Source organism: Alosa pseudoharengus, unplaced genomic scaffold (assembly GCF_046254945.1).
Source record: "Alosa pseudoharengus isolate Yale_2024_CS ecotype anadromous, Long Island Sound unplaced genomic scaffold, YU_APseudo_1.1 YU_APseudo_1.1_scf_15, whole genome shotgun sequence".
Lineage (NCBI taxonomy): Eukaryota > Metazoa > Chordata > Actinopteri > Clupeiformes > Clupeidae > Alosa > Alosa pseudoharengus.
In genome coordinates, this window is record NW_027468620.1 from 30,685,781 (window position 1) to 30,696,438 (window position 10,658).

Sequence of the window (10,658 nt, forward strand, 5' to 3'; positions counted from 1 at the left end):
AGAAACGTATGTCCTCCTCCCAGCAGAGTAACACCAACTGCATGGGATCAACACTTGACCGGTTGTGGGGCAATATATTACGAAGTGTCGTGTTTTGCTTCTTTTTACCAAATCCAAGAAAGTTGGCCACCTCAAATGAATCCTGGTAATATAGCACTATGGACAGGGATGAGGGGGCTTCTTTTAATAAAACATTATCTTTAATGGATTTTCCATCTATCACGTCTGTCAGAACATCACTCTGAGAGGAGACTTCAGGGTCTCCTTGATTGGTATGTACTAAAAGAAGTGTTCAATGCCAGTTGCATCTGCACCTAAATAGATCTGAGTGGGTCTCAACATAATTGGAAGTTTTATTGAAAAATGTTTTTCGGGCGTGGTCAGATTTCAAGGGCCCTACACAGCACTGTTTAAAGAGATCCTCCTTGGACAAATCATCAAGAATCTGACTTATTTCAGTGTCAGGCAGGTTAAACATGGTACATTATTAACGAAGCTTTGACATTATATACTTCATGGTGCCATTGCGAACCTCCTGATATTCCTCCACAATAGCTTTGATAGTGGTGGCTGGCATAAGCAGCTTATGGCCTCCTTACACCAAACAACTTGACAAGATTTGGGAAAGATTGGAGTCTTGAGTAAAGCTTGAATGGGGGCCATTAGTTAAAAGACTAGCCTGGCTGGCCATCCGCTAGGGTGCGTCTAGATTTCTAGGCTATTAAAAGACTACAATCTTTCAAGAATCTTTCCCAAATCTTGTCAAAGTTGTTTGGTTGCATTTTCAAATAGAAAAGAGCCAAGTTTTCCATGAACTGTGCTGTCAGGCACATCTAGTGCATCTACACAAACCTCGTTGACCACTTTGTCAGACAACATGCAGAGCTCCTCTTGTTGGCTAGCAGGTGTACTGGGACTTCCTGTTCCACAGTCAACTAATTTATGGTACCTACTCAAATAAGAGGAAAAACTTTACCTAATTCTGAAGTATTTGGTACAACCTATGTAGGGACAATTCATCGTTCTACCATCCGCAATATGCCATCTCAAGTGTGCAGACTTGAAAAATCAGTACAATAAAATGTGCAACCTGGCACAACATCCTGGGGTTGAGCTCTGGCTTGACTTGGTGCTTTGCCGTGGTGATATACATGTGGGATCTAAATGACTGCATGGGCACTGAAGTAGGCCTACACCGCATGCAAACCAGCAATTAGCCACATCCGTGTGATTTTGCAAAAGTAACAAAAAAATCCATCAAAAGGACAAATGTTTGATGTGAAAAAGTGCACTTTACTGGAAAACATATACAAACGGACATTTCTCTCCAAAAAAAGCGCAAGAATGTATGTACACAAATGCCTTCTATTACACAACTGAAGGCATACAAACATTTAAAGAGGACAAACACAACATACAAAGTACAACATTAACATATAGGTCAACAAATAAATTCCGAGGTGAGTATTGCTCCATAATTGCATGGGTTGTCACAGGGTTCATTTCTGTGACGACATGTTGCAAAGTTAGATTCTCATGTTGCTGGCAGGGAGGGTGCTCTTGTTGAGGTCATCAAAGTAAGGATGGTTCATGGCCTGACGGGCAGAGATGCGCCTCGGAGGGTCATAGATCAGCATTTTCTGCAAAACAAAAACACCCAGAAATGAAACACACACAAGTTTACATTCAAGTTACCACAAGTCTTAAATCAACACAAAAGCACTCTGTTGCACGCATGCTATTTGTTTATCCAGCACCGGCTTTGCCATTAATGATGTCCACAGACATCGGGTAGAGTATGGTAGAGGTAGAGGATGCTGTTGTGTGGGTAATAATTAATGACTGTTACAGTCCATAATTGAGTTCAAATTCGGCAAACAGTGTTGAATGTTTGTGAACATGTTTTCTCTGAACAGTTAAATTCAAACAATTGGTGTAAACATTACATGTGCTTGCAAACATTTGTACATTTTCTTCTGCATTGGTTTGTCAAACGGAGAAGGATTTTAACAGCTAGAGTCAGCATTTTTCTGAATGGAAAACTACTAGACCCACCACCCCCGTCGATGCGGCGACATAGGTGAACTCACTACTAATGACTCATCGAGTGGTGTCCCATAGAACTCTGAAGTTTGCCTACAAAACAGAACCAAAACGGCCATCTTTGCTCATATAAGGAGTTCCGGTTGTTAATTAAAGCTAACTACCTCTGGGGTAGCAAAAATCTAAGTGTGCCGCTTTCACATACCGGAGATCACAGTATCCACTCGAAGGCAGAGGACAAAAGTGTGTTCAGGGAAACGTCTGCATTTCAGACTTTTTCATCCCCGCGAGAATTTAACAGGTGCGATAATTCAAAATCCCCATGTTATTTTCCCATAGGAAAAAATCACCAAATACCGGATGTCAAAGATGGCAGATTTTTTTGTAGGCGAACTTCAGAGATCTATTTCGTAGGTAAAGATTTCAACACCCCCTAACACTTCTGACTGTTGTGAAGGGGCACTCCCCAGTGAAGGACACTTCAATTAAGTGGTAGGGTGAAGGGAAGAGTAGTGGTAGCAGAGGAGGGAGGACAGGAATGGAGAGATCGAGGAGGGGATAGCATGGTAAGTGTGCACCAAGTGTGTGAGGTTATCAGAATCGTTAGGAGGAGATATTCTTGGAAAAGTGGTCGCTTCAAGAGTTTTTCTGAAGACAGAGCGGGACGCCCCTGCTCTGCTGGGACTTGGCAGATCATTCCACCATCAGGGGACCACAGATGAAAATGGTCTGGATTGCTGTGGTTGTGGGGGTGTCAGTGCCTTGGTGGAGCGCAGCAGGCAAGGGGTAGCATAAGTCTTTATGAGAGCACTTAAGTGGGTGCAGACCCAGCAATCACTTTGTACGCAAGCTTTAGTAGTTTGAATTTGATGCAGGCGGCTAAGGGTAGCCAGTGGAGCTCAATGAACAGTCGCCAAAGGCATCGTCTTTGGTCTAATGTTTAAGTAGCTTAATAGTGAACTAACATACGACAGGTTCAGCATTCAATAAAAAAAAATTAAGTATAACGTTCTAGTCCAAAACTAGGGAACCAACAACCTGAGAGATGTGCTAAAACTTTCCACGACAGCCCAGCTGGTGGTGACTACTTTCTGTAGTTTTGTATGAAAAGTATGCATTTGAGTTTGGAATTTGACCAGTGATTTTTTTTTATGCATCTCAACTATTCTTATGCATGTACCTACCATTAACATGAATTTCAAGATAATGCCAAACTAGTTGCCCATACTTGCTAATGCTCCTTATTACTAATGCCTTACTGATCCAACAGTTGCTTTGAATTACCCACAGTTCAAAGCGTTGTGATGTTTACCGCGGAGACCATAGGAAATCCGGAAATTACAAAAGTAAACAACAGCAGGACACATGTCCACGGAAGGGAACATCAACATCTTTGTTATTAAATGTCGCCAAGGTAACATGTGATCTCGTGAAGTTTAGTCCCAATTCCATTTATACCTATCTGAGCCCATGTGGCCAAAAACACTCACTCACTTAGCACCTGAGATCAATTAAGTCTGAGTCTAGTCCTCAGTGCTCACTTTGGGAGTGGGCCAGTTAGTCACTTGCCAACACCAACATTTTTAACTAACAAGCATTCGAAGAACTATATCTTGATCTACACTGCAGCGTGCTAAACAGCTTAGCGGTGGTGTATGGTACCGAAAACAATGGAATTTAATGTAACCAAATATTGGAAACAGAGTGCACCGCCCTCATGTCGGTGCCTATGCGCGGTGCCTTTAGTCTGTGGCTCACCCCAAGCAGATCAATGCCACTCTTGTTGAGGTTCTTCACTGTGGTGGACAGGTTTCCTCCCTTCCACTTGGGAAAAGTGTTCTTGTAGTCAGGAAGGGACTCCACATCGGGCCAAACATCATTATTTGGTGTTCCCAGGGTTCTAAAGAACGTCAAAATAGTATCCGTGTTAAGTTGAATTAAACACATACATACTTGTTAATATTTAATTCGCCTTATTCACCCGGAAAAAGAAGGGTTCACTGGCCTGTTCTTCTTCAGTGAGTTTTTTTTAGCAGTTTGCAAACGGAGTGCATTACCACCACCATCTGCTGGACTGAGGTGTAATGGCAAGTGTTACCCCTCAGCCTCATAATGGCCGCTGGGTGAATAAGGCGAATTGGCAGATGGTTTCATCCAAAGCAAATCACAAAATAGAATACCAATAAATGTTATATTAGCATTACAAGTAACAGTTTAAAAAAAAATCTAATTGAAAATCACAATACACTAGTGCTTACACTTAAATGAAAGATAATGAATACAGAGGTATTATTCCTTTTGCCCCATTTGAACATCACCCTTTTTGTGGGAGTCTGAAGCAGAAAGCCTGGCTTAACTGACAAAACTGAACCACAATAGACCATGTGCACGAAAAGTCAGATTCGTTCATTTGATATTCACTTGAGAAACCAAAATGAAAAAATGACTTATTTCATTATTTGTTTATGAATGTGATAAAAACAAACAAATAACGCTTTGTTTTTCAGACTTTTGATTTCATGGTTAGATTAAAAAAAAAAAAAAAACACAAAACTGATTTTGATATTTATTTTTTCCAATTGCTGTGATCCGGAAATTATTTATTGACTTCCATTGCCAGCTGCTGCTTCTGTTTTGTAGTGTTAAATCAGATTATGATTATCATAAATCCTTCTTTATCGTAACATGCGGTTTCCATAATACAACACCCAACCGGGTCTGTTTAGACACGAATTACATTAACAATAGCGGCAGGTTCAAACACACCTGGCTCCACCGGAAACAAACGAGCATACAGAGAGCCTTTCGTGCATGTGACCTTTTGTAGTACCAATGACCTCTGATTCGGAGTACTTCATTCACGCCAGAGATCCGGCACGGTGAATGTCTATGCTACAATGCAGAGGGTCTCCCAGAGTTTCCCTTTAAGATAACGAGATGGACGATGGACGCCAAGGAGTTGGGAGTGAGACAACTGTGCAGTACTACCTGAAGATCCTGAAAAGTTGGTCAATCTCAGAGTCGCCATGGAAGAGGGGCTTCTTGGTGGCGAGCTCAGCAAAAATGGTCCCTATACTCCAGATGTCTACGGGTGTGGAGTACCGAGATGCTCCCAGGAGGACCTCTGGGGCTCTGTACCACAGAGTCACCACCTACACACACACACACACACACACACACAAACTTCAGTGCTATTGTAAATTCAGGACATCATTAAAGGCTTACTGAATGGAATGTCACAAGAGATGTTTAGCTCGTAAACACCAGAGGTGCTCAAATTCACAAACATAGGCAAACGAACACTTTTCTGTTTCTGTTCCGTTTGCAAACACTTTGAAGAGGTAGTTCTCTGTGATCATGTTGGGAGTTGGACGGAGTTACCGTTGAGATGTTTAAACAAAATCGTTCAAATGTATCTGTTTAGACAAACATGTTCGCCACAAACATTCGCCTCTGTTTAAGGAATTTGAATGCCCCTCTGTACTCTATAACTACACCCTCAACAAACGTTGAGGGTGTAGTTAAAATTCCTTGTCTACATACAAAATCCAAACAGGTTACGTTATGTTATTCTACGGCTTAATTCAGTTTCCCATTGTGAAGGTTCTTTAGAACGTACAATTAACCAGCACTCTTTGCGCGCTACCGCCGTGGAGAGCCGGCAGATCAAACTTCACCATCAATGGGAACGTGTAGTTCAATTTACAAAAAAAAAAAAAAAAAAAGCCTTATTTTGATTTTATCAATGTTTTGACTGTTTTATATGTAGCCTAGGTGGTAGACCCACTGGTTAGTGTTCCAGCGTCGCAACCATTCATGCGGGACTATAGTAACAGTTTGAAATAAATACTTATTTATCAGCTGTAACTATCCAAATGAGATAACAAAAAAATTTAAAATTAACTTAATATTTAACATGTTATTAACAGTAGAATAAACGGGATAATGGACTTCACTCCATTATCCCTTACATCACTAATCACACAGACACACACAAGTTGGTGTTCTTGTGGTGTACCTCGTGTGTGTACACCCTCACTGGCACGCCGAAAGCCCGAGCCAGCCCAAAGTCTGCCAGCTTGATGACGCCTTTGTTGTCGATGAGCAGGTTCTGGGGCTTCAGGTCTCTGTGCAGAACCCGCCGGCTGTGACAGAACAGGATGCCCTCCAGGATCTGGTAGAGGTAGCTCTGAAAAAGAATGAGTTTTTTATTTTATTTATTATTATTCTTGAAAAATGTGTGACTTATCCAAATCATATGCATGGATTTTTTATAAGGCTCAGCCTTCTGAAACACCTCTCCAATGGATCGATCCCAGATTGATGAGTGGAGCTAGGTGGAACGAAATTCATCTGGTGAGTCAGGTTACCTGAACAGTGCCTGAACACCTAAAGCCCTGACATCTTAAATATTGCTGCAAATTCAGGTCCCTGGCAATTCACATCCCATCCTGAACAAAACACATACTACACAGGCTTGCACTAGATGGACTAGACCAGAGACCTCCTTGTCAGACTTTATCGTGATAAATATTACCTGTAGCAAATATACACTTGAAACCACTTACTTTTACTAGAGTTGCATCCATGAACTGGCCTGAGGGTATTGAGTCGAGGTACTTCTTTAGGTCCATGGAAAGGAACTCAAACACCAGGTAGAGTTTAGACTCCTGCATTAGCACGTCAAGAAGCCTGTGGACCGTGTGAGTGAGACAGAAAATGTAGTAATTTTGCTGTTAAGTGTTTGCCATATCCATATCATAGATTAAGAGTGTGTTGTATAATATGGTGTCATATAATGGTCATGTGCACTGACTGGTCAAAAAGCACTAATCTTTACACATATATGACATGATTGGCACCTCTCTAGCTCTTGGGTCTCCTTCTCACATCTTCTGAAAGTCTCTCCTTTGAGGAGTAATTGATGCACGGTGAATTTGCCGTGTTTGCACCAATACTTTGGAAAACTACTTTGGAATACTCTCCCAATGGACCTCAGAAATATGCCAACCCTGAATACTCTCCCAATGGACCTCAGAAATATGCCAACCCTGACTGCTTTGAAATCTAGGCTTAAGACACAGTGTTTCCATCTGGCATTTGGCAACTGCTGACCCTGAGGTTGGATTTCCCATCTTTAATTTTTTATCGCTGTGTGGAGCACTTTGGTCTTAAATGTGCTATATAAATTAAACATATTTACTATAGCACTTTGTAGGGTCAGTTATCACTTGAGTCCCATTGGCGAGTCATATTAGATAAACACATATATTATCTATCTATCTATCTAAAATAAAGTATTCCTGGGCAAAGGTAAACTGCGAGTTCTGCATGCATCTTGTCCCTTACATCAATGAGCCACCAAGGTTTTTGTGTATTTGTCTTATGTACTCTCAGAATACAAGCATTAAGGATTTGTTTGTGTGCATATGTTTTCAAGCTTGAGAAAGTGGCACTCCGAGGTTTTGCTGGTTTGTGTAAATTTGCAAAATCTGCAACTCTCGCTGAAGGCCTCGACACACCTTGATCTCAATCCAACCAGTTGTAATCAGGCAGCCCACCACATAACAGCAAAATCTCTGCCACTTTAACTGGCAAAAGCGCCAGTGCTCAAAGCACCATGACTAAGCGGTTAGAAAGGGGCTACGCAACATGAGTAACACACTCCACCAGCCCCTCTCAGAACCCTGTGGTGTTTTTTTCCCTTTGGATTATGCAAATAGAGATTAGAACTGTCAACTGGTGACGAATCAAGCTGTCAAACGTTATTTTTACGGCTGCTATTGCTCTCAATAATGTACAGTCTGGGCTTTGTTTAATCTTAAATTGGGGGCTCTGCAGTTCTGAAAACGCCATTCTCTCGTTATGCAGTGTCAGAAGTGGAGGCAGTGTAGCCTGAAAATGTGTCAGTTAATTGACATCTGTAAGTCGCTTTTTATAAAAGTGCCGACAAATAAATAAAGATAGAAGTGGTCTAGTTTATCAGAATAGATGCATGAGCTATGGGGGATAATTTGCAAATGGAGAACTATCAACTGGTGCCAAATCAAGCAGTCACGCAGTTTTATTAGTTAATGCTCCTTCAATAACGTACGATTGGGATGTTTCATCTAAACATTTTGTGTCATTGTGGTTCTAAGAATGCCACTCTTGTAATACATTACTAGAAGTGATCTACTTCATCATGGCTTCATGCATCTAACATACGATGAGAAAACAAATGATATGGAGAATTTTTGTTGATTCCTGCGATCGTCGTGAAATTCAAAACTGCTGAGCTAACTGCATACATTTGTTGGTCATGCCCAAGCTCTGTTGGGCAAAGTGATCTCTTACGATCTCTTACCGTACAACATTAGGGTGCTGCAGCTCTTTAAGCAGAGATATTTCTCTGACAGCAGTGCTGGGTACACCTTCCTCTTCGCTCTCCAGACGGATCTTCTTCATAGCAACCACCTGACCTGTAGCCTTATGCCTGCCTTTGTATACCACTCCATAGGTACCTGGGGTTGCAGGAGGTGACACAGCAGTGAGGGAGAGCAATAAAGGAGAGATCTGTGCACATATTTATCCAAACTCCCATGTACAGGTATTCATTCATAATAACCACAGAATACTGCAGTTTACAGAGTACAACAAAGGAATTTTCATCTTAAGATAGCCTAACTGGTGCCGTGAGGCAGCCAGACGTGCAGTCAAGTACAACATTAGTGGTAAATTCTTTACATTTGAATTGTAGTGAGGTCTATATTTTGCAGAGTTTAATCTGAAAAGTACCAGAAGGCAAAAGCTGTACCATGTTTCTAATTAGATCTGGAATGATTCGCTTATATACATTGAAGTAAATCGAAGCAATATATTTGGAAAAACTCCTCGCCAAGTTGGTCTCAACAGAGTATGCCTCAAAGGCACTGCAAAACAATGTCGTGCAACAGATGAACGTTTTTGGCTCACGTACAAGGTCATGTACCAAACAAGCAGTTGTTCAACAGTTGGCTATTGCTTGCTGTGTGAACACATTAGAATACTGGATGACTAACAATAACTGAAACTTTAACTTACCTTCACCAATTTTCTCAATCTTCAAGTAGTCCTCCATTCTGACCGGTTCCTGAGAGGGTAACAGCGATAACTGTTAGGTAACGTAACGTTAGGTTAGAAGCTAACGTTACATTGTGGAGCTTTTCAGCTAATTAGCACAACGTTTCAACCTTGTAAAACATGTTTGAGGTATTATCTGACATTTGTGCATTGTTTCAGTTGGCTTTAAAAGTTACCGTAAGCACCCTAATAAGTAGGTTTAAGCCTTGATTAATGTCGATACCTAGTGACGTTAAGTTAATTTGGAGGAGGGGAAAAACATTCTTCTGGGACAACGTTATCATAACGTTAGGCTAACTGTTACGACGACAAAAGTTTAACATAACTTCTCAGTCTGTTGACTTATAAACATCCCAGCTTCCGTGGGGTAAAGTCACGATCACGATTAAAAGTTAGATACGTGATTACCAATTAAATTATCTAACAGTGGCTACATAGCCAAGTTACCCTGAACTCGATGCATTTCTCAAAATGTAAGTTAACGTTAACGTTAACCTCAACATAATCGTTAACGGTGGCGTTTCTGACTGTTCATGTCTTAAAAAGAAACATGATGTCAGGTAAAGTTATAGGGAAATCATAAGTGAAGGCACCAATAGCTATGACTGTTTTCATTATATAAAAAGGAATGCAATGAGATAACTTAGCCAAAGGTTAGCAACGTGACAGACTATACATGCTAACTTAGCTGGCACTAGCATCAGCTAATCAGTTATTTTATATCAAAACATCTGTTTTTTTTAGGTTAGCTAACATCGAACATTTCTTTCATACACAAAATACTGGCTAAACAAATGTAGAACTAAACTCATATTAGCATGTGAAAGACATGCTTACCGCTTCTCAAAACTGTTTGTCTTCGGGGATGAGATGGTTGACGAAAACCTACCCCGTTTCAGCTTGCAACTAGTAGTGCTGAATGGTTTTCTGCTAAGCTGTTTCCTTCAAACTAACCGCGCCCGACGTGTTTGAAAATGGACCAATTGCGTGAGCCAGCTGTTTTTCAAAATGGCCAATGACGCAGGGGGCGATGGAGGGCGGGAGATGGGTTTAAAACGCGGTGGTGCCTGTCGGGAATGTTTTCACAGTCGAAGTTTTAAACGCGAAAGGAGGATGTGTGAGGAATATTATGAATATGTGTGTTCTGTTTGAGACATTTAAGTATTGTGACTATTATTCCTGACCCCGTCTATTGCTATAGGCAAGGCTACTGTCTGTCAGGCTGGAATGAAGACGTGAAATATGGGCTAAATTAATACAAGACGGCTCTTTGCAAAATTCACAACTATGCTACATCCTTCTTTTTGAAGACCATTCTACAGTGTAGTACACAATAGCCTGGCCCTATAGGCCTACTGTTATTACGCAGAGGAATTAGGCCTATGCTAAGCTGCAGATGACTTGTAGCCTAGGCCCAAGGCTACAGTATTGATCTTTCTATTTGTTTTGTTTTATTGTTTCCATTTGGACGGCTTCTCGAACTAGAGTGGCATCTTATTTCAACACCAGACAGC

General features: G+C 41.1%; 1 protein-coding gene across 2 annotated transcripts; it reads right to left on the bottom strand.

Annotated features, from left to right (window-relative positions):
* Positions 1–1,272: 1,272 nt before the first annotated feature.
* Positions 1,273–10,090, bottom strand: cdk1 (cyclin dependent kinase 1). 2 transcript variants are annotated; one of them, XM_076286229.1, is made up of 8 exons: positions 9,982–10,090; positions 9,106–9,154; positions 8,390–8,546; positions 6,612–6,735; positions 6,062–6,232; positions 5,032–5,195; positions 3,802–3,943; positions 1,273–1,640 (listed from the first exon to the last, which is right to left on the bottom strand). In XM_076286229.1, the coding sequence occupies exons 2-8, from the start codon at positions 9,140–9,142 to the stop codon at positions 1,527–1,529; spliced, it is 909 nt and encodes a 302-aa protein (XP_076142344.1). In that variant the 5' UTR covers positions 9,143–9,154; positions 9,982–10,090; the 3' UTR covers positions 1,273–1,526. The 2 variants fall into 2 exon arrangements, with proteins under 2 accessions (XP_076142344.1, XP_076142345.1); XM_076286230.1 differs by having other exon boundaries at positions 9,106–9,175; positions 9,982–10,056.
* Between the last annotated feature and the right edge of the window lie 568 nt (positions 10,091–10,658).

Bases quoted from the DNA above. Each gene is read 5' to 3' on its own strand.
- cdk1 (XM_076286229.1), bottom strand. From the start codon at position 9,142: ATGGAGGACTACTTGAAGATTGAGAAAATTGGTGAAG. The intron at 6,736-8,389 runs GTAAGAGATCGT...CACGGTCCACAG, and splicing joins CAGCACCCTAATGTTGTACG to GCTTCTTGACGTGCTAATGC. The intron at 6,233-6,611 runs GTAAGTGGTTTC...ATTCTTTTTCAG, and splicing joins TGGATGCAACTCTAGTAAAA to AGCTACCTCTACCAGATCCT.